Source organism: Bombina bombina, chromosome 3 (genome assembly GCF_027579735.1).
Source record: "Bombina bombina isolate aBomBom1 chromosome 3, aBomBom1.pri, whole genome shotgun sequence".
In the NCBI taxonomy this organism is placed as follows: domain Eukaryota; kingdom Metazoa; phylum Chordata; class Amphibia; order Anura; family Bombinatoridae; genus Bombina; species Bombina bombina.
In genome coordinates this window covers 805,772,840-805,800,103 of record NC_069501.1, presented here as the reverse complement: position 1 = coordinate 805,800,103, position 27,264 = coordinate 805,772,840, and the positions used below count along the sequence as shown (strand labels likewise).

The window sequence follows — 27,264 nt, the reverse complement described above, 5'->3', positions numbered from 1 at the left end:
ACAACTATCCAACTCTTTTAGACTTTGGTGGTAAGACGATATTTATTTTCCCCCTAAAATAACATTTGCAACATAAATAATTGTATACATGTAGGTCTGTGTAATTTATATCTGGAGGGTTATTGTTCATCAGTTCAACATCTGATTTTTAAAAGTATGTGTGTATGCAATGAACTTTAATTTAAAGGGACATTAAAATCAATGGGTTTTTTTTTCTCCTATGGTTATTTTAAAAAGCAGATTTTTTTTCCCCTTTTCATCCTGTCCACAATAAAACTCTGGGTGTTGCCCTTAGTCACTACTAAGCAGTCTATCCAATGGGAATGTACACAAACATACATTTCCTTTTAGTTTCAAAAGATTTAATAGCAATCAATAAAGACTGTCTTTTTAGCACATCTATGGAGTGCAGGATCATTTAAGTTACTTAAAAAAATTAAACACATTTTTATTTTTTCATACAAAAATATTTTGGCTTGTTAATTACTGTTTCACTACTGTTCTTTCACATAGGTGATCAAAAGGTTTTTGAGTTTAATGTCCCTATTATAGTGAACATTCTCTCCAAATATATGCTATTGCTCTGTTAATATGCTATGTATATTTTTCCTTTCTTGTTTTTCCTCTACTGCTTTTCCTGTTTAATGAAACAGCTGTACATGGTAAGAACCATGCTAGAGTCACTCATTGCTGACAAAAGCGGTTCCAAGAAAACGATGCGAAGTAGCCTAGAGGGTCCCACCATTTTGGACATAGAAAAATTTCACCGCGAGTCTTTCTTCTACACACACTTACTTAATTTCAGTGGTAAGACAATGTCTATCTGGTATAGCTTAACATGACTTCTAACCACATGATCAGTAAGATGTTACTGATCGCTTGAGCTGATACGCTCTGCCTTTAGCTCTGTTTTAGACATTAACCACTTTTGCTTTGAGTAGCATGTCGTCTTACTGCATCCATCAAGCTTTTTGTTTGTCAAATGCTGGTTTACTAGGACACGCAGCCATTGGGACATATGCTTGGTTATGGTTTGTGTTTGATTTTGTTAAATATTATTTTATTGTTACTTAAAAGGACATTAAACCCGAATCAGTTTCTAGATAGAAGTATATATCCATAGCCTGAGAATAATATGCAGATGCATTTTTAAGATTATATTAGTTGTTTATAAATTAAAAAAAAATAAGTGTAAAGTCGTAGTTTCTATAAAGCTATGGGCCACCGCCATGTTTCTTTCTCAGCTGCAGCCAGTTATTTTTCATGTAATTAGCAAGAGTCCATGAGCTAGTGACGTATGGGATATACATTCCTACCAGGAGGGGCAAAGTTTCCCAAACCTCAAAATGCCTATAAATACACCCCTCACCACACCCACAAATCAGTTTTACAAACTTTGCCTCCTATGGAGGTGGTGAAGTAAGTTTGTGCTAGATTCTACGTTGATATGCGCTCCGCAGCAGGTTGGAGCCCGGTTTTCCTCTCAGCGTGCAGTGAATGTCAGAGGGATGTGAGGAGAGTATTGCCTATTTGAATTCAATGATCTCCTTCTACGGGGTCTATTTCATAGGTTCTCTGTTATCGGTCGTAGAGATTCATCTCTTTACCTCCCTTTTCAGATCGACGATATACTCTTATATATACCATTACCTCTACTGATTCTCGTTTCAGTACTGGTTTGGCTTTCTACTACATGTAGATGAGTGTCCTGGGGTAAGTAAGTCTTATTTTCTGTGACACTCTAAGCTATGGTTGGGCACTTTTATATAAAGTTCTAAATATATGTATTCAAACATTTATTTGCCTTGACTCAGAATGTTCAACGTTCCTTATTTCAGACAGTTTCATATTTGGGATAATGCATATGAATCAATCAATTTTTTTCTTACCTTAAAATTACCTTAAAATTTGACTTTTTTCCCTGTGGGCTGAAAATGCTTCATTTTATTGCGTCATTCTTGGCGCGGACTTTTTTGGCGCAAACATTTTTTTCTGTTTCCGGTGTCATACGTGTCGCCGGAAGTTGCGTCATTTTTGACGTTTTTGCACCAAAAGTGTCGGCGTTCCGGATGTGGCGTCATTTTTGGCGCAAAAAGCATATAGGCGCCAAATAATGTGGGCGTCTTTTTTTGGCGCTAAAAAATATGGGTGTCACTATTGTCTCCACATTATTTAAGTCTCATTATTTATTTGCTTCTGGTTGCTAGAAGCTTGTTCACTGGCATTTTTTCCCATTCCTGAAACTGTCATTTAAGGAATTTGATCAATTTTGCTTTTTATGTTGTTTTTTCTATTACATATTGCAAGATGTCCCAGATTGACACTGAGTCAGAAGATACTTCTAGAAAAACGCTGCCTGGTGCTGAATCGACCAAAGTTAATTGTATCTGATGTAAACTTGTGGTATCTGTTCCTCCAGCTGTTGTTTGTAATGAATGTCATGACAAACTTGTTAATGCAGATAATATTTCTTTTAGTAATGTTACATTACCTGTTGCTGTTCCGTCAACATCTAATTCTCAGAGTGTTCCTGTTAACATAAGAGATTTTGTTTCTAAATCCATTAAGAAGGCCATGTCTGTTATTCCTCCTTCTAGTAAACGTAAAAGGTCTTTTAAAACTTCTCATTTTTCAGATGATTTTTTAAATGAACATCATCATTCTGATTCTGATAATGGTTCCTCCGGTTCAGAGGATTCTGTCTCAGAGGTTGATGCTGATAAATCTTCATATTTATTCAAAATGGAATTTATTCGTTCTTTACTTAAAGAAATCTTAATTGCATTAGAAATAGAGGATTCTGGTCCTCTTGATACTAAATCTAAACGTTTAAATAAGGTTTTTAAATCTCCTGTAGTTATTCCAGAAGTTTTTCCTGTCCCTGATGCTATTTCTGAAGTAATCTCCAGGGAATGGCATAATTTGGGTATTCATTTACTCCTTCTAAACGTTTTAAGCAATTATATCCTGTGCCAGCTGACAGATTAGAGTTTTGGGACAAAATCCCTAAAGTTGATGGGGCTATCTCTACTCTTGCTAAACGTACTACTATTCCTACGGCAGATAGTACTTCCTTTAAGGATCCTTTAGATAGGAAGATTGAATCCTTTCTAAGAAAAGCCTACTGATGTTCAGGTAATCTTCTTAGACCAGCTATATCTTTAGCGGATGTTGCTGCAGCTTCAACTTTTTTGTTAGAAGCTTTAGCGCAACAAGTAACAGATCATAATTCTCAAAGCATTGTTAATCTTCTTCAACATGCTAATAACTTTATTTGTGATGCCATCTTTGATATCATTAGAGTCGATGTCAGGTATATGTCTCTAGCTATTTTAGCTAGAAGAGCTTTATGGCTTAAAACTTGGAATGCTGATATGTCTTCTAAGTCAACTTTGCTTTCCCTTTCTTTCCAGGGTAATAAATTATTTGGTTCTCAGTTGGATTCTATTATCTCAACTGTTACTGGAGGGAAAGGAACTTTTTTACCACAGGATAAAAAATCTAAAGGTAAATTTAGGTCTAATAATCGTTTTCGTTCCTTTCGTCACAATAAGGAACAAAAGCCTGATCCTTCACCCACAGGAGCGGTATCAGTTTGGAAACCATCTCCAGTCTGGAATAAATCCAAGCCTTTTAGAAAACCAAAGCCAGCTCCCAAGTCCACATGAAGGTACGGCCCTCATTCCAGCCCAGCTGGTAGGGGGCAGATTACGATTTTTCAAAGAAATTTGGATCAATTCAATTCACAATCTTTGGATTCAGAACATTGTTTCAGAAGGGTACAGAATTGGCTTCAAGATAAGGCCTCCTGCAAAGAGATTTTTTTCTTTCCCGTGTCCCAGTAAATCCAGCAAAAGCTCAAGCATTTCTGAAATGTGTTTCAGATCTAGAGTTGGCTGGAGTAATTATGCCAGTTCCAGTTCTGGAACAGGGGCTGGGGTTTTATTCAAATCTCTTCATTGTACCAAAGAAGGAGAATTCCTTCAGACCAGTTCTGGATCTAAAAATATTGAATCGTTATGTAAGGATACCAACATTCAAAATGGTAACTATAAGGACTATCCTGCCTTTTGTCCAGCAAGGGCATTATATGTCCACAATAGATTTACAGGATGCATATCTGCATATTCCGATTCATCCAGATCACTATCAGTTTCTGGGATTCTCTTTCCTAGACAAGCATTACCAGTTTGTGGCTCTGCCGTTTGGCCTAGCAACAGCTCCAAGAATTTTTACAAAGGTTCTCGGTGCCCTTCTGTCTGTAATCAGAGAACAGGGTATTGTGGTATTTCCTTATTTGGACGATATCTTGGTACTTGCTCAGTTCTTCCGACCTGGACTGTAATTTCAACAGATGCAAGTCTGACAGGTTGGGGAGCTGTTTGGGGGTCTCTGACAGCACAAGGGGTTTGGGAATCTCAGGAGGTGAGATTACCAATCAATATTTTGGAACTCCGTGCAATTTTCAGAGCTCTTCAGTCATGGCCTCTTCTAAAGAGAGAATCGTTCATTTGTTTTCAGACAGACAATGTCACAACTGTGGCATACATCAATCATCAAGGAGGGACTCACAGTCCTCTGGCTATGAAAGAAGTTTCTCGAATACTGGTATGGGCGGAATCCAGCTCCTGTCTAGTTTCTGCGGTTCATATCCCAGGTATAGACAATTGGGAAGCGGATTATCTCAGTCGCCAAACGTTACATCCGGGCGAATGGTCTCTTCACCCAGAGGTATTTCTTCAGATTGTTCAAATGTGGGGACTTCCAGAAATAGATCTGATGGCTTCTCATCTAAGCAAGAAACTTCCCAGGTATCTGTCCAGATCCAGGGATCCTCAGGTGGAAGCAGTGGATGCATTGTCACTTCCTTGGAAGTATCATCCTGCCTATCTCTTTCCGCCTCTAGTTCTTCTTCCAAGAGTAATCTCCAAGATTCTGAAGGAATGGTCGTTTGTTCTGCTGGTGGCTCCAGCATGGCCTCACAGGTTTTGGTATGCGGATCTTGTCCGGATGGCCTCTTGCCAACCGTGGACTCTTCCATAAGACCAGACCTTCTGTCACAAGGTCCTTTTTTCCATCAGGATCTCAAATCCTTAAATTTAAAGGTATGGAGATTGAACGCTTGATTCTTAGTCAAAGAGGTTTCTCTGACTCTGTGATTAATACTATGTTACAGGCTCGTAAATCTGTATCTAGGAAGATATATTATCGAGTCTGGAAGACTTACATTTCTTGGTGTCTTTCTCATCATTTTTCCTGGCATTCTTTTAGAATTCCAACAATTTTTCAGTTTCTTCAGGATGGTTTGGATAAAGGTTTGTCTGCAAGTTCCTTGAAAGGACAAATCTCTGCTCTTTCTGTTCTTTTTCACAGAAAGATTGCTAATCTTCCTGATATTCATTGTTTTGTACAAGCTTTGGTTCGTATAAAACCTGTCATTAAGTCAATTTCTCCTCCTTGGAGTTTGAATTTGGTTCTGGGGGCTCTTCAAGCTCCTCCGTTTGAACCTATGCTTTTCCGGTTCTAGGAAAGGTCAGAAGGCCTCTGCCATTTCTTTGTCATCTTGGTTAAAATCTTTAATTCATCATGCCTATGTCGAGTCGGGTAAAACTCCGCCTCAAAGGATTACAGCTCATTCTACTAGGTCAGTTTCTACTTCCTGGGCATTTAGGAATGAAGCTTCGGTTGATCAGATTTGCAAAGCAGCAACTTGGTCTTCTTTGCATACTTTTACTAAATTCTACCATTTTGATGTGTTTTCTTCTTCTGAAGCAGTTTTTGGTAGAAAAGTACTTCAGGCAGCTGTTTCAGTTTGATTCTTCTGCTTATAATTTCATTTTTTTTTATTATAAGATTTAAACTTTATTTTGGGTGTGGATTATTTTCAGCGGAATTGGCTGTCTTTATTTTATCCCTCCCTCTCTAGTGACTCTTGCGTGGAAGATCCACATCTTGGGTAGTCATTATCCCATGCGTCACTAGCTCATGGACTCTTGCTAATTACATGAAAGAAAACATAATTTATGAAAGAACTTACCTGATAAATTCATTTCTTTCATATTAGCAAGAGTCCATGAGGCCCACCCTTTTTGTGATGGTTATGATTTTTTTGTATAAAGCACAATTATTCCAATTCCTTATTTTTTATGCTTTCGTACTTTTTTCTTATCACCCCACTTCTTGGCTATGCGTTAAACTGATTTGTGGGTGTGGTGAGGGGTGTATTTATAGGCATTTTGAGGTTTGGGAAACTTTGCCCCTCCTGGTAGGAATGTATATCCCATACGTCACTAGCTCATGGACTCTTGCTAATATGAAAGAAATGAATTTATCAGGTAAGTTCTTACATAAATTATGTTTTTCAAATGGGTGACTAGAGTTTTCAACCAATGACTGTATGAAAGAGTAATGTCTGGAGTCTGCATTTTTAACCAGAAGTGTAAAGGCAACAATTTTCAGAATTAAATAACAGATAAGGGGCCACAAGTTATCATGAAAATATATAACATACAATTAAACATTTTATATTGCAATCAACGTTTTTAATGTCCTTGTATAAGAAACCTTAAGAACTAGCGCTTAAAATGCTGTATAATTAATCCTGTAGAATTCTATTATTGTAATGTGGTTGTAACAGATGCTTTCAAGTGGTTAGTATATTCTGTGTACTTCCCTCTCTGCTGGAAGATGGAAATAGATTGCCATATACAATGCATGAAGGATTGTGACCTGATAGTTTAAGCTGACATTGTATTAAAGGGATAGAAAGGTCAGGATTTAAATGTGCATGGGTACATTTCTATGTGAAATAGAGGCATTTTTGCAATATACTTCCATTAGCAAAAATGCTTCTAATAAAAGTTATTTACTGTTTTTCTGCAACATATGCACATATGCTATGAGGGCATTTTCACCAGTATGCAAAACGACACCAGAGAGTCAGTGGTGGCTTCTTTAACGCACATTGTCTTCACAGAAGCAATTCACACCATCTTCAGCTCTCTGGGGATATGTGCGTATGCCGCAGACAAACAGTAATAACTTTTACTTAGAAGCATTTTTTGATAATGAAAGTATAATGCAAAAATGCTTCTATTTAAAAAAGAAATGCATTTATGCACATTTTAGTTTTGACATTTTTTATCCCTTTAAGTTGATGCACAGTGCAAAATATTTCACCAAATAAATTGTCAAGTTTGAATGCATTGGTTCCTTTGCATCTGTCAGTCAAGGATTTTATGGCCATGTTATCACAACCTAAAGGTTCACTCTAGAGCAAAATAAAAACTAGGGCAGAATTCTAATAATACTTATACTTCAGACTTCAAAGACAAATGTGGCACTTTTCCCCATGAACAGATTTTAAAAGCTAATAGGCTTGTAACCCTTGTGCTCACATGTACCAGATACCACACAGTTAATTTGCAGGTCCTGATGATCAAAAACATGCCGGCATGTAGAGAACTCACACTTTTTTATTTGTTTATTTTTTTACATTATATTGCAATGTATGTGTCTCCTTCACAGCCTGAACCCTGCTTAGCTAGATAAATAGCTATCAAGCTAAAAAGGCTTTTTAAAATTCTTTGAGGGACCTAGCCGTACTGACGAGTGACGAGGCTTCTTTGATAATCTTGCCAGAGAGGAGGGCTTCAGACCACCAAGCCCTCAGTTTGAAGATTTTGGGGTTTTATACAAGAGAACGCTTCACTGTGTTTGTGTGCATCAGAATCTCAGTGTTAAAAATAATAAACCTGTGTTATGTTAGCTATGTTTTATTATACTATAGTTAGTATTTCTAACCCTGTGCACCTATCATCATGTTGAGGGCTAGATTACGAGTGGCTTGCTATTGTTTGTTGTGTGCAAGCTATATCGGCCTGACACAAGTATAAATTCCTCCCATATTACAAGTTGAAAGTAAATACGAACACGTGAGCGCAAATGCGATTTATGCTAAAATTACTTTGAGCTCTGGTTAACTGTTGCATGAGTCAAAAAAAGTGTCACAAAACACACAAAAAATACATTTAAAAGAGAGCTGTTATACTCCTAACACTATCTAATAAAAATTGTTTTTCAAAATTGCAGTCCTGCACTCGTGTTTGTGCGAGCTGGCGACTTAATTTTTGTTTTTGTTCAAAACAAGGCTCCATTATAGTCTATAAGGGAATATAATCCTGTGTTTGCAACCTCGCAAAGTATTTTTTTTGCGCGAGGATTCAGCCCCGAGAACACAAAAGTTTTACTAGCGACCTGTATTATGTGTGCAACTGGGCGTTTGTTGGTAAAGCACAGATAAAGCACTCGCAAGAGCGCAAATTTGCACTTCACTCGTAATTTAGGCCGGACTATTTTAAATCCCTGTAAGACAAATATTTTTAGCTGGGTTTATATTACAGACTTCAGAACATTACCTATATAACTATAGTTCTTTACAGGCAAATTTTCTGGGTGATACCTTATGGTAATATATGGCAATGTTTCAGGATAAGGACCTGATTGTAACACAACAATATTATTATTCCAGTACAAAAAGAAACTGTCACACTAAACAAACAAATTGTATATGGAGAAATTGCACCTTAGCATATTAAAACCTGTAAGTTATGATTACATCTCTAATGTCTTTTGCAGAGCGTTCAGACATTCAGATTTTTCCATTTTAATGTACTATTTTGGATTTGGAAAACCTGTTTTTAATATAAGGAAATTTAGATGACTAACACCGCATATTCAAAATGTTTAAACTATTTCTGTGTATTTTTTTATTTTATTTTTTACCCATGAGTTTGTTTTTCACAATATAACATTTTCATCTAAGTAAGTTTTACCATGCTAATATGCAATGATGAGCATTAAGGATTTTTTAAATCCCCAGCACATAGCTACATTGTGGATTACCATAATGCTTTGCAAACTGTTGAGCTATGATTCTCCACCTGGATGTATGGACTGTTATATTGACTGTTATACCCTAGTTGCGCAGCACTTGCTCTAGATAGTTTCAACAAATACTGAATAAATTGAGTATAATATAAGTGACAAAATAATACATAACAATAATTGTCACTGGAACGTGTATTCTGTATATACGTGTGTGTGTGTGTGTGTCTGTATGTCTATGAGATAAATATAAAATAGGTATATATAATAGATATATGTATGTTTGGTGGTCCTTATTCAAAATGAATGTTACTGGCTTTGGTTTATCAAGTGATGAATAGTGGCAGAAGACTAAGAAGCTGATGTTTGGATCTGTTATGCTTCAGTTCTATGTGATGTTCGTACAATAAAGGGTTACATGTCTGAGCTGGTTGTTATACAAAATTTCCTTCTTAATATGAGGAGAGCCTACAGCTTCGTTCATTACTTGTGGGAATACAGAACCTGGCCACCAGGAGGAGGCAAAGACACCCCAGCCAAAGGCTTAAATACCTCCCTCATATCCCAGTCATTCTTTGCCTTTCGTCACAGGAGATTGGCAGAGAAGTGTCAGAAGATACGGAGTAGTTCCTTATGGAGGGTAGTACCCTTCGGAAAGGGACTGGAGTTTTAAGTAGTCTTGTCAGCCTCTCAGTGAGAGCATTGACGAATGTTAGGGTCTGAAGATGCAGGGAGAGTCTTTCTGTGAACTCATCCATACTCGTATTAACAGCTCCTAAGCAATCCGTGTTGACGAGTTTCACTGCCTGCTTCTATCCATCAAGTCCATGTCAGGAGCGATGCTACAAGACTGTCAAACTTGCAAGTCTGTGTGTCTGTTCCACGGCAGAGATTCCGGTAAGATAGTTTCATTTTTATACACATATAGTAATGCAAGAAGACAGGGTCACAGTGTGACTCCTTTTATCTGTATGGAATTAAGGGTTAATACCTCCAGAAGGGGATTATTGAAGAGGGGATTTTATCACATAATTTACTTTATTATATTTTATGCTGCAACATGCGTAAGATGAGGCTCAGGCAGACTTTGGAATGTACAGGTTTTTACTTTCGTTTTTTGGTAAGCAGCGCAGCCTGTTAGGTTTGACGCGCTTTTTCCTGTAGCAGGGGTGGTCCTGCATGGAGCATCACGTGACCGGTTGTGGTCACACTGATTTCTTCTTTCCTGACCGTGCGTTTTTTCCGGAGACAAAGCGGTTTCTCTGTGGGGCCTTGGACATAGGAGGTGGTGAGTGCCCCAGCCATTGGGGATATATAATCTTTTTCTATAGTCCATCTTACAAACGCAAGCTTTGGAGGACTCTGATATGTTGGAGAGTTCTCCCTCTTTACCTAAATTTAATACCTGTCTATATTGTGAGGCTACGGTGGAAGGTCTCCTTGACACGATTTAGGAAAGAATTAAGGCCTTGAGGGTGGCTAATTCTTTTATTTGCGATGCAAATATGCAGGCGTCAGGTTTTTCAGCACTAGCACGTAGGGCACTCTGGCTGAAGTCTTAGTCTGCGGACATGACTTCAAAATCTAGACTTCTTTCCCTGCCATTTAAGGGGAAGATTATTTTTGTTCCAGTCCTGGACTCAATCATATTCACGGTCACTGGAGGCAATGGTGCATTTTTACTGCAGGATAAGAATAACAAACCTAAGGGACAAGGTCCTAATTTTCGTCCCTTTTGTTCAGATAAATTCCAACGGCAGCAGCCCTCCGCTAAGCCTGATCAGCCCAAGGGAACTTGGAGACCGACTCAGTCTTGGAATAAATCCAAGCAGAACAAGAAGCCCGCCAATTCAGTTGGCATGATTGGGAGGCCCACGACTGTGGGGGGCAGACTATCTCTCTTTTTGAAAGCTTGGCTGGGGGACGTTCAGGACCCTTGGGTCCTGGAGATCATCGCTCAGGGGTACAGGATAGTTTTCAGATCTCATCCACCTAGAGGCAGATGCGTGAGGGGTCTCTCTCCTCCCTGGCAGTAATTGTACTGGTACCTCTAGCAGAGAGAGGTCTGGGATACTACTCAAACCTTTTTGTGGTCCCAAAGAAGGAGGGAACTTTTCGGCCGATTCTGGACCTAAAGTGCTTAAACAAGTTCCTGTCAGTCCCATTGTTCAAAATGGAGACGATAAGGTCCATTCTGTCCTAAGTTCACGAAGGTCAGTTCATGACTACAATAGACTTGAAGGATGCTTACCTTCACGTTCCAATCCACAAGGAACATTACAAGTTCCTGAGATTTGCGTTCTTGAACCAGCACTTCCAGTTTGTTGCACTTCCATTTGGGCTAGCTACTGGTCTAAGAGTCTTAAGAAGGTTCTGGGGGCTCTGCTCGCTGTGGGGAGAACCAGAGGGATAGCAGTGGCACCATACTAAGATGACATCCTGGTTCAGGCACCATCCTGTCGGCTGGCAGAGGACCATTCAAAAGCTCTTCTATTTCTTCTTCGATTTCATGGATGGAAGATAAACTTAGAAAAGAGTTCTCTTGTTCCCAGTACCAGGGTGGAATTCCTGGGTACGATAATAGACTCCATATCCATGAGGATATTTCTTGCAGACCAGAGACGTTACAAGCTAACTTCTAATTGTCTTGCTCTAGAGACCTCCTTAAGGCTCTCTGTGGCCCGGTGTATGGAGGTAATTGGACTCATGGTGTCCAGCATAGACATCATTAAATTCACCAGATTTCATCTCAGGCCTCTTCAGTTGTACATGCTGAGCCAGTGGAACGGCGACCACTCAAATCTGTCACAACAGATTTCTCTGGACAACCGGTCGAGAGAATCGCTCTCTTGGTGGCTCTGTCCAGATCACCTGTCCCAAAGGACATCCTTCTTTAGACCATCCTGGGAGATTGTGACTACGGATGCAAATTTCTCAAGATGGGGAGCTGTTTGGGGTGCCAGGAAGGCACAGGACCTGTGGACTTTAGAGGAATCTCTCCTCCCGTACAATATTTTGGAACTTTGAGCGATCTTCAATGTTCTGAAGGCTTGGCCTCTTCTGGGTTTGTTCCAGTTTATCAGATTCCAATCAGACAACATAACCTCGGTGGCTTTCATCAACCATCAGGGGAGAGCGAGGGGAGAACGAGGAGCTCCCTATCAATGTGGGAAGTATGATCTGAGCGACAGTGAGGAGAACGCCCAGAGTAGCCTGTACAACTGTCAAGTTACAAAGCAGTGTACATTTCCGTTGGGAGGATTTCCTGTCAAGCAGCAAGTAAGCAAGTAACAAAGTGTAGAGGGAGGAATCACCGCTACGTTGATATTACACGCCACGGCTTGTGTGTGCTGGGATCAACCGGCCTTCGGCTGTGGAGCGCAGCTCCCTCCAGGATCACTCTGTTACAGAGAATATGCTGTTTTTCACCTAAGGAACAGTCACAGACGGATTACAAATCACGCGGATAAATCTTTGATGACCGGTTCATGGGATACTTTGTTACTTTAAGGACAGCAACTATACAGCACTAACGTTGGCCAACAATAAGTATATTTTTGCTGTTTTGCATCTCATGAACTTTATTATTTATCCACGTTTGTTACTCTACTTGCGAGTGTTTTCCTCAGAATTTAATGTTATTTTTATCATTTCCTTTTTTTGTTTCAATATTTATTTTGAATGGTAATAGGGTGTATATACCTGTTACAAAAGTCCTGCCTTAGTATTAGTTGTGTTAACTGTGCACAGTAGATAGTTTTAAGCAAATGTGAACTATCTTTTACTAAGTAAAACATATTGGACCAAGAGTGCTGGTGTGAGATATCTTTATTTCTCTTCTCTTTTTCAATGTGGGAAGTATCTTGGATTCTGGAATGGGCGGAGGCCCACAACTGCTCGCTGTCAGTGATCCACATTCCGGGTGTGGGCAACTTGGAAGCGGATTTTCTCAGCAGTCAATCCTTTCATCCGGGGAAATGGTCTCTCCATCCCAAGGTGTTTGCGGAGATTTGCAACAGATGGGGGATGCCGGAGATGGATCTCATGGCGTCCCGACTCAATACCAAGCTACCCAGATACGGGTCGCGGTCCAGGGATCCTCAGGCAGAGCTGATAGATGCATTAGGAGTGCCTTGGAGGTTCAGTCTGGTTTACATATTACCGCCGTTACCACTTCTCCCTTGTGTAGTGGCCCGCATCAAGCAGGAGCAAGTTTTGGCAATACTAATTGCTCCATCTAGGCTGCGAAGGATGTGGTTCACGGACCTGGTGGGGATTTCTTCATCTCCTCCATGGAGGTTACATTGTCGCAGGGATCTGCTTGAACAGGGTCCCTTTGTTCATCAAAATCTAGATTCTCTGAGGCTGACTGCATGGAGATTGAATGCTTAGTCCTAGACAACAGAGGTTTTTCTGAGAGAGTGATTAATACTCTCATTCAAGCTAGAAAGCCAGCCACTTGTCACATCTATCATAAGGTGTGGAGGACCTACTTATTCTGGTGTCAAGAGCGTGGATTCCCCTGGCATAAGGTCAAGGTTTCCAGGATTCTTTCCTTTCTCCAGGATGGTCTGGAGATGGGCCTTTCTGCTAGTTCCCTAAAGGGACAGATTTCGGCTTTATCTGTGTTATTGCAGTTTTTTGTTCAGGCTCTGTCTAGAACAAGGCCTGTGTTTAGACCTACCACTCCTCCTTGGAGTTTAAATCTAGTTCTTAAGGTTTTGAAGAGGGCTCCGTTTGAGCCTATGCATTCGGTTGACATTAAGTTACTGTCTTGGAAGGTTCTTTTTCTACTGACTATTGCTTCGACACGCAGAGTCTCTGAGATGGCGGCCTCGCAATGTGAGCCTCCTTAACTAGTTTTTCATGCTGATAAGGTGGTTCTTCATACTGGGTTGGGTTTTCTTCCTAAGGTCGTTTCTGATCGTAACATCAATCAGGAGATGGTGGTTCCTTCCTTGTGTCCTAATCCTTCTTCGTCGAAGGAACGGTTACTTCATACTTTGGATGTGGTTTGGGATTTGAAATTCTAGCTTCAGGCTATGAAGGATTTTAGACAGACTTCTTCCTTGTTTGTTGTCTATTCTGTGAAGCGTAGAGGACAGAAGGCCTCTTCCACTTCCTTATCTTTTTGGTTGAGGAGTATTATTCGCTTAGCATATGAAACAGCGGGTCATAAGCTTCCTCAGAGGATTACACTCATTCAACTAGAGCTGTGGCTTCATCTTGGGCCTTCAAGAATGAGGCCTCTATGGAGCAGCTTTTGGGAGAAAGGTTTTGCAGAGTGTGGTGTCCGCATCTTTTACCCTCCCGTTTTCATTTAGTGTCCTCTAGAGCTTGGGTATATGTTTCCCACAAGTAATGAATGAAGCCGTGGACTCTCCTCATATTAAGAAGGAAAACCTAAATTATGCTTACCAGATAATTTCCTTTCCTTCGGTATGAGGAGAGTCCACGCTGCCCCCCCTGTTTTTCTCCGTTGTGCGGACCTAAATTTTGTTTATTCTTCTGGCACCCTTTATACCCTGATATTTTTCCTACTGTTCCTTGTTCCCTTGGCAGAATGACTGGGATATAAGGGCAGTGGGGGGGAGGTATTTAAGCCTTTGGCTGCGGTGTCTGCCTCCTGGTGACCAGGTTCTGTATTCGCACAAGTAATGAATGAAGCCATGCACTCTCCTCATACAGATCGAAAGGAAATTATCTGGTAAGCATAATTTATGTTTTTATCTGACACCCTCACTCTGTGCCGGTTTTACTTTTGAAGAGACCTTACAACAGTGTTGCGACTTGTCACAGCTGTGGTTCAGAGAGTTTTTCCTGGAGCTGACCATGGGCCGCAGAATTCAGTTCCCCATTGAGATGTCTATGCCGTGGATTCTGACAGACCACATCCTAGAGACAAAGGAAGCATCGATGATGGAGTAAGACTTGCTATTTTCTAACCCTGATACATATATATCCCTCATTAGGTTTTGCAGTTGCTATCTGCTATAGCCAACATAATGACCTGACTAACTTTATCTGCAGATTCAAACCTGTATCGGCTCCTTCAAATGAAGCATATTATAGATGGAGTATGGCTATTGAAAAACAATTGCAGCAGACAAGATGATCATCAGTTTTTTTTTTTTTTAAATGTTTAGACTTGAAAATGTTATACTGTAGCAAGGCAACAGAAATGTAATTACATTAGTTGTGTGTTTTTTTTTTTTTTTTTTTGCGTTGCATTATCTGTTGGTGCTCTACAAATAACTGATATGATTTATGTAATTTATATTAGCAATTTAGTACGGAACTGCATAAAATTGAATGTGTTTACAGAATTTAAAGGAAAAGTATACTGTAAAATTGGATTCTTTCATGTAATTGGCAAGAGTCCATGAGCTAGTGACATATGGGATATACAATCCTACCAGGAGGGGCAAAGTTTCCCAAACCTCAAAATGCCTATAAAAACACCCCTCACCACACCCACAATTCAGTTTTACAAACTTTGCCTCCTATGGAGGTGGTGAAGTAAGTTTGTGCTAAGATTTCTACGTTGATATGCGCTTCTCCGCATTGTTGAAGCCGATTCCTCTCAGAGTACAGCGAATGTCAGAGGGACGTGAAGGGAGTATCACCTATTGAATACGATGATTTCCCTAACGGGGGTCTTTTTCATTGGTTCTCTGTTATCGGTCGTAGAGATTCATCTCCTACCTCCCTTTTCAGATCGACGATATACTCTCAAATTTACCATTACCTCTACTAAAGAACTGTTTTAGTGCTGGTTTGGCTGTCTGCTATATGTGGATGGGTGTCTTTTGGTAAGTATGTTTTCATTTACTTAAGACACTCTCAGCTATGGTTTGGCACTTTATGCAAATTATATAAAGTTCTAAATATATGTATTGTACTTATATTTGCCATGAGTCAGGTTCATGTATTTCCTTCTGCAGACTGTCAGTTTCATATTTGGGAATATAAACACTTTAAGAAATTTGTTTCTTACCTGGGGTTTAGTCTTTTTCAATTTGACTACTTTTGCATTTGCGGGTATTAGGCCCGCAGGTGCTTCAAATGTTAGACTTTATTGCGTCATTTTTGGCGCAAACTTTTTTGGCGCGGGAAATTACGTTTTTGACGCAGCTTCGTCATTTCCGGCGTCATACGTGACGTCGAGACCTTTCACACGGCGGCGTCATTAGTGACGCAAGTGTGTCATTTCCGGTCATTTTTGGCGCCAACGTTACATTGTGCGTCATACTTGCCGCCAATTTTTCTTCATTATTTCAATACCCCATTGTTGTTTGCCTCCTGCTTTCTTTTTTATCAAGAGGCCTATGCTTTTGCATTTTTTTCCCATTCCTGAAACTCTCATTTAAGGAAATAGATAATTTTGCTTTATATGTTGTTTTTCCTCTTACATTGAGCAAGATGTCCCAATCTGATCCTGTCTCTGAAGTTTCTGCTGGAACATTGCTGCCTTACATCGGTTCTACCAAAGTTAAGTGCATTTGTTGTAAAATTGTAGAAATTATTCCACCGAATGTCATTTGTAATAGTTGTCGTGATAAACTTTTACATGCAGATAGTGTTTCTATCAGTAATAGTACATTGCCAGTTGCAGTTCCTTCAACTTCTAATGTGCATGATATACCTGTAAATTTTAAAGAATTTGTTTCTGAATCTATTATGAAGGCTTTGTCTGCATTTCCACCTTCTAATAAACGTAAAATGTCTTTTAAAACTTCTCATATAGCTGATGAAATTTCAAATGACCAACAACATAATAATTCATCCTCTTCTGATGAGGATCTATCTGAAATAGAAGATCCTTCCTCAGATATTGACACTGACAAATCTACTTATTTATTTAAAATAGAGTATATGCGTTCTTTATTAAAAGAAGTGTTAATTACTTTGAATATTGAGGTAACCAGTCCTATTGACGTTCAGTCTAATAAACATTTAAATGCTGTTTTTAAACCTCCTGTGGTTTCTCCAGGTGTTATTCCATTCCCTAGAAATCATATCAGAAATAGCCTCAGGAATGGGAAAAAGCCAGGTACTTCCTTTATTCCTTCTTCAAGGTTTAAGAGATTGTATCCTTTACCAGCAAAATCTATAGAGTTTTGGGAAAAAATCCCCAAAGTTGATGGGGCTATTTCTACTCTTGCTAAACATACCACTATTCCTATGGAAGATAGCACTTCCTTTAAGGATCCTTTAGATAGGAAGCTTGAATCTTATCTAAGGAAGGTCTATTTTATATTCAGGTCATCTTCTCAGACCTGCTATTTTTTTGGGTGATGTTGCGGCTGCATCAACTTTCTGTTTGGAAAATTTAGCGCAACATGAATTGGATTCTGACATATCTAGCATTGTTCGCCTACTGCAACATGCTAATCATTTTATTTGTGATGTTAGATCCATGTCTTTAGCTGTATTAGCTAGAAGAGCTTTGTGGCTTAAATCTTGGAATGCTGATATGACATCTAAATCTAGATTACTATCTCTTTCTTTCCAAGGTAATAATTTATTTGGTTCTCAGTTGGATTCTATTATTTCAACTATCACTGGAGGAAAAGGAGTTTTTTTGCCTCAGGATAAAAAACCTAAGGGTAAATCTAAGGCTTTTAACCGGTTTTTGTTCCTTTCGTCAGAATAAGGAACAAAAACTCAATCCTCCTCCCAAGGAATCTGCTTCCAGTTGGAAGCCTTCCTCAATTGGAATAAATCCAAGCCATTTAGGAAACCAAAGTCTGCCCCTAAGTCTGCATGAAGGTGCGGCCCTCATTCCAGCTCAGCTGGTAGGGGGCAGATTAAGGTTTTTCAAGGATTTTTGGATAAAATCTGTCCAAAATCATTGGATTCAGAGCATTGTCTCTCAAGGGTATCGAATAGGATTCAAAGTAAGACCTCCTGTGAGAAGATTTTTTCTCACACATTCCTGTAAATCCAGTAAAAGCTCAGGCTTTTCTGAAGTGTGTTTCAGACCTGGAGTCTTCAGGGGTAATCATGCCAGTTCCTCCTCAGGAACAAGGTTTGGGGTTTTATTCAAACCTATTCATTGTACCAAAGAAAGAAATTGTGTTCAGACCAGTTCTGGATCTGAAAATTTTGAATCGTTACGTAAGAGTACCAACTTTCAAGATGGTGACTATAAGGACTATTCTGCCTTTTGTTCAGCAAGGACATTATATGTCCACAATAGACTTGCAGGATGCATACATTCATATTCCAATTCATCCAGAACACTATCCGTTTCTGAGATTCTCTTTTCTAGACAAGCATTACCAATTTGTTGCTCTTCCATTTGGCCTAGCAACAGCTCCAATAATCTTTTCAAAGGTTCTGGGTGCCCTACTATCTGTAATCAGAGAACAGGGTATTGCGGTGTTTCCTTATTTGGACGATATCTTGGTACTAGCTCAGTCTTTACATACTGCAGATTCTCACACTAATCAACTAGTGTTGTTTCTTCGGAAACATGGTTGGAGGATCAATTTACCAAAAAGTTTCTTGATTCCTCAGACAAGGGTCACCTTTTTAGGCTTCCAGATAGATTCAGTGTCCATGACTCTGTCTCTAACAGACAAGAGACGTTTAAGATTGGTTGCAGCATGTCGGCTCCTTCAGTCTCAGTCATTCCCTTCAGTGGCTATGTGCATGGAAGTTTTAGGCCTCATGACTGCAGCATCGGACGAATCCCCTTTGCTCGTTTTCACATGAGACCTCTACAGCTTTGTATGCTGAATTAATGGTGCAGGGATTATACAAAGATATCACAATTAATATCCTTGAATCCCAATGTACGACACTCTCTGACGTGGTGGATAGATCACCATCGTTTGGTTCAAGGGGCTTCTTTTGTTTGCCCAACCTGGACTGTGATCACAACAGATGCGAGTCTTTCAGGTTGGGGAGCTGTTTGGGGGTCTCTGACAGCACAAGGGGTTTGGAAATCTCAAGAGGCGAGATTACCAATAAATATTTTAGAACTCCGTGCAATTCTCAGGGCTCTTCAGTTCTGGCCTCTACTAAAGAGAGAACCGTTCATTTGTTTTCAGACAGACAATATCACAACTGTGGCTTATGTCAATCATCAGGGTGGGACTCACAGTCCCCAAGCTATGAAAGAAGTATCTCGGATACTTGCTTGGGCGGAATCCAGCTCCTGTTTAATCTCTGCGGTGCATATCCCAGGTGTAGACAATTGTGAGGCGGATTATCTCAGCCGCCAGACTTTACACCCAGGGGAGTGGTCTCTCCATCCACATGGGTTTTCTCAGATTGTTCAGATGTGGGGGCTTCCAGAGATAGATCTCATGGCCTCTCATCTAAACAAGAAACTTCCCAGATACCTTTCCAGGTCCAGGGATGTTCAGGCGGAAGCAGTGGATGCGCTGACGCTTCCTTGGTGTTATCAACCTGCTTACATCTTCCCGCCTCTAGTTCTCCTTCCAAGAGTGATTTCCAAAATCATCATGGAACAGTCTTTTGTGTTGCTGGTGGCTCCAGCATGGCCACACAGGTTTTGGTATGCGGATCTGGTTCGGATGTCCAGTTGCCCGCCTTGGCCACTTCCGTTACGGCCGGACCTACTATCTCAAGGTCCGTTTTTCCATCAGGATCTCAAATCATTAAATTTGAAGGTATGGAAATTGAACGCTTAGTTCTAAGTCATAGAGGTTTCTCTGATTCAGTGATTAATACTATGTTACAAGCTCGTAAATCTGTCTCTAGAAAGATTTATTATAGAGTTTGGAAGACTTACATTTCATGGTGTTCTTCTCATAATTTCTCCTGGCATTCTTTTAGAATTCCTAGAATTTTGCAGTTTCTTCAGGATGGTTTGGATAAGGGTTTGTCTGCAAGTTCCTTGAAAGGACAAATCTCTGCTCTTTCTGTTTTATTTCACAGAAAAATTGCTATACTTCCTGATATACACTGTTTTGTACAGGCTTTAGTTCGTATTAAGCCTGTCATTAAGTCAATTTCTCCTCCTTGGAGTCTTAATTTGGTTCTGAGGGCTTTACAGGCTCCTCCATTTGAACCTATGCATTCTTTGGACATTAAACTACTTTCTTGGAAAGTGTTGTTCCTTTTGGCTATCTCTTCTGCTAGAAGAGTTTCTGAGCTATCTGCTCATTCTTGTGAGTCTCCTTTTCTGATTTTTCATCAGGATAAGGCAGTTTTGCGGACTTCTTTTCAATTTTTACCTAAGGTTGTGAATTCTAACAACATTAGTAGAGAAATTGTTGTCCCTTTATGTCCTAATCCTAAGAATTCTTTGGAGAGATCCTTACATTCTTTGGATGTGGTAAGAGCTTTGAAATATGTGGAAGCTACTAAAAATTTCAGGAAGACTTCTAGTCTATTTGTTTTATTTTCTGGTCCTAGGAAAGGTCAGAAAGCTTCTGCTATTTCCTTTCCTTCTTGGTTAAAACCTTTGATTCATCAAGCTTATTTGGAGTCGGGTCAAACCCCGCCTCAGAGAATTACAGCTCATTCTACTAGATCAGTCTCTACTTCATGGGCTTTTAAGAATGAAGCTTCAGTTGATCATATTTGCAAAGCAGCCACTTGGTCCTCTTTGCATACATTTACTAAATTCTACCATTTTGATGTATTTGCTTCTTCGGAAGCAGTTTTTGGTAGAAAAGTTCTTCAGGCAGCTGTTTCAGTTTGATTCTTCTGCTTTTTGATTTTAGTTTTTTTCTTTCAAAAGTGAAAATAACTTATTTTTGGGTTGTGGATTATTTTCTCAGCGGAATATGGCTGTTTTTTGTTTTATTCCCTCCCTCTCTAGTGACTCTTGAGTGGAAGACTCCACATCTTGGGTATTGATATCCCATATGTCACTAGCTCATGGACTCTTGCCAATTACATGAAAGAAAACATAATTTATGTAAGAACTTACCTGATAAATTCATTTCTTTCATATTGGCAAGAGTCCATGAGGCCCACCCTTTTTATGGTGGTTATGATTTTTTGTATAAAGCACAATTTCCAAATTTCCTTTGTTGATGCTTTCTACTCCTTTCTTTATCACCCCACTGCTTGGCTATTCGTTAAACTGAATTGTGGGTGTGGTGAGGGGTGTATTTATAGGCATTTTGAGGTTTGGGAAACTTTGCCCCTCCTGGTAGGATTGTATATCCCATATTTCACTAGCTCATGGACTCTTGCCAATATGAAATAAATGAATTTATCAGGTAAGTTCTTACATAAATTATGTTTTCTCCTTAATGCAGGGCTCGACAAACCCAGGAGCCTGGGTTCCACTGGGTCCTAGAATTGAACCCCTGGCTCCTAAAATTTTGGGTTATTCTCCGTATAGCTATATACAAATACCACTGTCTGGCTCCTAAAAGTATGTCTGGCTCCTACATATTCTTTCTGGCTCCTAAATTTTAAACACATTTGTCGACCCCTGCCTTAATGTGTTTACAATGATTTGTTATACATACATATCATACATATGTATGATTTTGTATATAAAAAAACCTGTTTTTGCTAATTTAATCCACAACCCAATGAAACTGGTTGAGCTAGCAGGGAAAGCAGATATCATTATCTTGTCTGTCTATTTACACAAGTCCTCCTATATTGTCTTTTTTTACTGTTTACTCAAAGGCCAATACTTAGAGAGAACAATGGGAAATTAACAATTTATTAACTCTGTCACAGACACCACAGAAGATTATTTTTACATTTTTTTTAATTTATTTTGTAAGTTCAGAATTGTTCAGTATAGTTGGGGAAACAATAAGGCAAAATCAGCTGATTCAAATGAGAAAATAAAGCTGAAGGAGATATATGTAAACAATGCACTCCAATAGGTAAAATAGATCATTGGCAATACATTAAAGGGGAGAAAATATTAGTGTACACTGTCCCTTTAACTGTGTTTCTTTGTAAAGTTACTTGAAATTCAAACAATCTTTGATTCAGATAGTGTAGTTTCAACTTTTGAATGTATGTTACATTTTCTTCCCTTAATCCTTTATTTAAACGCATACTTAGATAGGCTCAGGAGCAGTTTCTAAACTCTATATGGGCAGTGTTGAGCTCTACATACAATGCTCAAGACACATGCACACTCCTGAACCTATCTAGGTACGGATACCAAGAAAACCGAGTCAGTCATAATATTAATAGTAAATATAAAGTTGTTTAAAATTACATTCTTGATCTGAATACTTTAATTTTGACTTCCATGTTTTTTTATGTTTGCTAACAAACTACTAAAAAAAAAATGTTTTTTTTTTTATCTCCCTTGCTCTTTGCTATTTAGGGCTAGTAGTAAATAAGTTTGTACACTGCTCTAAGCAATCAGTGTGTTGTATGTTGCTAGATCAGATATTTTGCAGTACAGAATTTGATTTGCTGAGTGGAATAAGCAAAATGTTTACAGCAAAAACATAATTTATGTAAGAACTTACCTGATAAATTCATTTCTTTCATATTAGCAAGAGTCCATGAGCTAGTGACGTATGGGATATACATTCCTACCAGGAGGGGCAAAGTTTCCCAAACCTCAAAATGCCTATACATACACCCCTCACCACACCCACAAATCAGTTTAACGAATAGCCAAGAAGTGGGGTGATAAGAAAAAAGTGCGAAAGCATAAAAAATAAGGAATTGGAATAATTGTGCTTTATACAAAAAAATCATAACCACCACAAAAAAGGGTGGGCCTCATGGACTCTTGCTAATATGAAAGAAATGAATTTATCAGGTAAGTTCTTACATAAATTATGTTTTCTTTCATGTAATTAGCAAGAGTCCATGAGCTAGTGACGTATGGGATAATGACTACCCAAGAAGTCGATCTTTCCACGCAAGAGTCACTAGAGAGGGAGGGATAAAATAAAGACAGCCAATTCCTGCTGAAAATAATCCACACCCAAAATAAAGTTTAAATGAAAACATAAGCAGAAGAATCAAACTGAAACAGCTGCCTGAAGTACTTTTCTACCAAAAACTGCTTCAGAAGAAGAAAACACATCAAAATGGTAGAATTTAGTAAAAGTATGCAAAGAAGACCAAGTTGCTGCTTTGCAAATCTGATCAACCGAAGCTTCATTCCTAGACGCCCAGGAAGTAGAAACTGACCTAGTAGAATGAGCTGTAATCCTCTGAGGCGGAGTTTTACCCGACTCAACATAGGCATGATGAATTAAAGATTTCAACCAAGATGCCAAAGAAATGGCAGAAGCTTTCTGGCCTTTTCTAGAACCGGAAAAGATGACAAATAGACTAGAAGTCTTTCGGAAAGGCTTAGTAGTTTCAACATAATATTTCAAAGCTCTAACAACATCCAAAGAATGCAATGATTTCTCCTTAGAATTCTTAGGATTAGGGCATAATGAAGGAACTACAATTTCTCTACTAATGTTGTTGGAATTCACAACCTTAGGTAAAAATTCAAAAGAAGTTCGCAACACTGCCTTATACTGATGAAAAATCAGAAAAGGAGACTCACAAGAAAGAGCAGACAATTCAGAGACTCTTCTGGCAGAAGAGATGGCCAAAAGGAACAAAACTTTCCAAGAAAGTAATTTAATGTCCAATGAATGCATAGGTTCAAACGGAGGAGCTTGAAGAGCCCCCAGAACCAAATTCAAACTCCAAGGAGGAGAAATTGACTTAATAACAGGTTTTATACGAACCAAGGCTTGTACAAAACAATGAATATCAGGAAGATTAGCAATCTTTCTGTGAAAAAGAACAGAAAGAGCAGAGATTTGACCTTTCAAGGAACTTGCGGACAAACCTTTATCTAAACCATCCTGAAGAAACTGTAAAATTCTCGGAATTCTAAAAGAATGCCAGGAAAAATGATGAGAAAGACACCAAGAAATATAAGTCTTCCAGACTCTATAATATATCTCTCTAGATACAGATTTACGAGCCTGTAACATAGTATTAATCACAGAGTCAGAGAAACCTCTTTGACCAAGAATCAAGCGTTCAATCTCCATACCTTTTAAATTTAAGGATTTGAGATCCTGATGGGGAAAAAAGGACCTTGCGACAGAAGGTCTGGTCTTAACGGAAGAGTCCACGGTTGGCAAGAGGCCATCCGGACAAGATCCGCATACCAAAACCTGTGAGGCCATGCTGGAGCTACCAGCAGAACAAACGAGCATTCCTTCAGAATCTTGGAGATTACTCTTGGAAGAAGAACTAGAGGCGGAAAGATATAGGCAGGATGATACTTCCAAGGAAGTGATAATGCATCCACTGCCTCCGCCTGAGGATCCCGGGATCTGGACAGATACCTGGGAAGTTTCTTGTTTAGATGAGAAGCCATCAGATCTATTTCTGGAAGTTCCCACATTTGAACAATCTGAAGAAATACCTCTGGGTGAAGAGACCATTCGCCCGGATGCAACGTTTGGCGACTGAGATAATCCGCTTCCCAATTGTCTATTCCTGGAATATGAACCACAGAGATTAGACAGGAGCTGGATTCCGCCCAAACCAGAATTCGAGATACTTCTTTCATAGCCAGAGGACTGTGAGTCCCTCCTTGATGATTGATGTATGCCGCCACAGTTGTGACATTGTCTGTCTGAAAACAAATGAACGATTCTCTCTTCAGAAGATGCCAAGACTGAAGAGCTCTGAAAATTGCACGGAGTTCCAAAATATTGATCGGTAATCTCACCTCCTGAGATTCCCAAACCCCTTGTGCTGTCAGAGACCCCCACACAGCTCCCCAACCTGTAAGACTTGCATCTGTTGAAATTACAGTCCAGGTCGGAAGAACAAAAGAAGCCCCCTGAACTAAACAATGGTGATCTGTCCACCACGTCAGAGAGTGTCGTACAATCGGTTTTAAATATATTAATTGAGATATCTTTGTGTAATCCCTGCACCATTGGTTCAGCATACAGAGCTGAAGAGGTCGCATGTGAAAACGAGCAAAGGGGATCGCGTCCGATGCAGCAGTCATAAGACCTAGAATTTCCATGCATAAGGCTACCGAAGGGAATGATTGAGACTGAAGGTTTCGACAAGCTGAAACCAATTTTAGACGTCTCTTGTCTGTCAGAGACAGAGTCATGGACACTGAATCTATCTGGAAACCCAAAAAGGTTACCCTTGTCTGAGGAATCAATGAACTTTTTAGTGAATTGATCCTCCAACCATGATTTTGAAGAAACCACAAAAGTCGATTCGTATGAGATTCTGCTAAATGTGAAGACTGAGCAAGTACCAAGATATCGTCCAAATAAGGAAATACCACAATACCCTGTTCTCTGATTACAGATAGAAGGGCACCGAGAACTTTTGTAAAAATTCTTGGAGCTGTTGCTAGGCCAAACGGCAGAGCCACAAACTGGTAATGCTTGTCTAGGAAAGAGAATCTCAGAAACTGATAGTGCGCTGGATGAATCGGAATATGCAGATATGCATCCTGTAAATCTATTGTAGACATATAATGCCCTTGTTGAACAAAAGGCAGGATAGTCCTTACAGTTACCATTTTGAATGTTGGTATCCTTACATAACGATTCAATATTTTTAGATCCATAACTGGTCTGAAGGAATTCTCCTTCTTTGGTACAATGAAGAGATTCGAATAAAACCCCAGCCCCTGTTCCAGAACTGGAACTGGCATAATTACTCCAGCCAACTCTAGATCTGAAACACATTTCAGAAATGCTTGAGCTTTCGCTGGGTTTACTGGGACACGGGAAAGAAAGAATCTCTTTGCAGGAGGTCTTATCTTGAAACCAATTCTGTACCCTTCTGAAATAATGTTCTGAATCCAAAGATTGTGAACAGAATTGATCCAAATTTCTTTGAAAAAAACGTAATCTGCCCCCTACCAGCTGAGCTGGAATGAGGGCCGCACCTTCATGTGGACTTAGAAGCTGGCTTTGCTTTTCTAGAAGGCTTGGATTTATTCCAGACTGGAGATGGTTTCCAAACGGAAACTGCTCCTGAGGATGAAGGATCAGGCTTTTGTTCTTTGTTGAAACGAAAGGAACGAAATCGATTATTAGCCCTGTTTTTACCCTTAGATTTTTTATCCTGTGGTAAAAAAGTTCCTTTCCCACCAGTAACAGTTGAGATAATAGAATCCAACTGAGAACCAAATAATTTATTACCCTGGAAAGAAAGGGAAAGTAGAGTCGATTTAGAAGACATCAGCATTCCAAGTTTTAAGCCATAAAGCTCTTCTAGCTAAAATAGCTAGAGACATAAACCTGACATCAACTCTGATAATATCAAAAATGGCATCACAGATAAAATTATTAGCATGTTGAAGAAGAATAATAATGTTATGAGAATCATGATCTGTTACTTGTTGCGCTAAAGTTTCCAACCAAAAAGTTGAAGCTGCAGCAACATCCGCCAAAGATATAGCAGGTCTAAGAAGATTACCTGAACACAAATAAGCTTTTCTTATAAAGGATTCAATTTTCCTATCTAAAGGATCCTTAAAGGAAGTACCATCTGCCGTAGGAATAGTAGTACGTTTAGCAAGGGTAGAGATAGCCCCATCAACTTTAGGGATTTTGTCCCAAAACTCTAATCTGTCAGATGGCACAGGATATAATTGCTTAAAACGTTAAGAAGGAGTAAATGAATTACCCAATTTATTCCATTCCCTGGAAATTACTTCAGAAATAGCACCAGGAACAGGAAAAACTTCTGGAATAACTACAGGAGATTTAAAGACCTTATCTAAACGTTTAGATTTAGTATCAATTTCTAAAGCAATTAGGACTTCTTTAAGTAAAGAACGAATAAATTCCATTTTAAATAAATATGAAGATTTATCAGCATCAACCTCTGAAACAGAATCCTCTGAACCAGAAGAATCATTAGAATCAGAATGATGATGTTCATTTAAAAATTCATCTGGATAAAGAGAAGTTTTAAAAGACTTTTTATGTTTACTAGAAGGAGGAATAACAGACATAGCCTTCTTAATAGATTCAGAAACAAAATCTCTTATGTTTTCAGGAACACTCTGAACATTAGATGTTGATGGAACTATTTTACTAAAGGAAATATTTTCTGCATTAACAAGTTTGTCATGACATTTAATACAAACAAAAGCTGGAGGAACAGCTACCAAAAGTTTACAGCACATACACTTAGCTTTGGTAGTTCCAGCACCAGGCAGCGATTTTCCTGAAGTATCTTCTGGCTCAGATGCAACATGAGACATCTTGCAATATGTAAGAGAAAAAACAACATATAAAGCAATGAAAAATGAGACTTAAATAATGTGGAGACAAAAGCGACGCCCATATTTTTTTAGCGCCAAATAAGACGCCCACATTATTTGGCGCCTAAATGCTTTTTGGCGCCAAAAATGACGCCACATCTGGAACGCCGACATTTTTGGCGCAAAAG

At 39.2% G+C, this 27,264-nt stretch overlaps 1 protein-coding gene across 2 annotated transcripts in view; it reads left to right on the top strand.

Moving 5' to 3' along the window:
- CYFIP1 (cytoplasmic FMR1 interacting protein 1) overlaps positions 1–27,264 on the top strand; it is a 543,505-nt gene that overhangs the window by 138,814 nt on the left and 377,427 nt on the right. For both annotated transcript variants that reach the window (XM_053707734.1, XM_053707733.1), the window contains exons 16-17: positions 654–807; positions 14,654–14,810. In XM_053707734.1, coding sequence (XP_053563709.1) covers positions 654–807; positions 14,654–14,810 — 311 coding nt within the window. The remainder of the gene's footprint in view (positions 1–653; positions 808–14,653; positions 14,811–27,264) is intronic.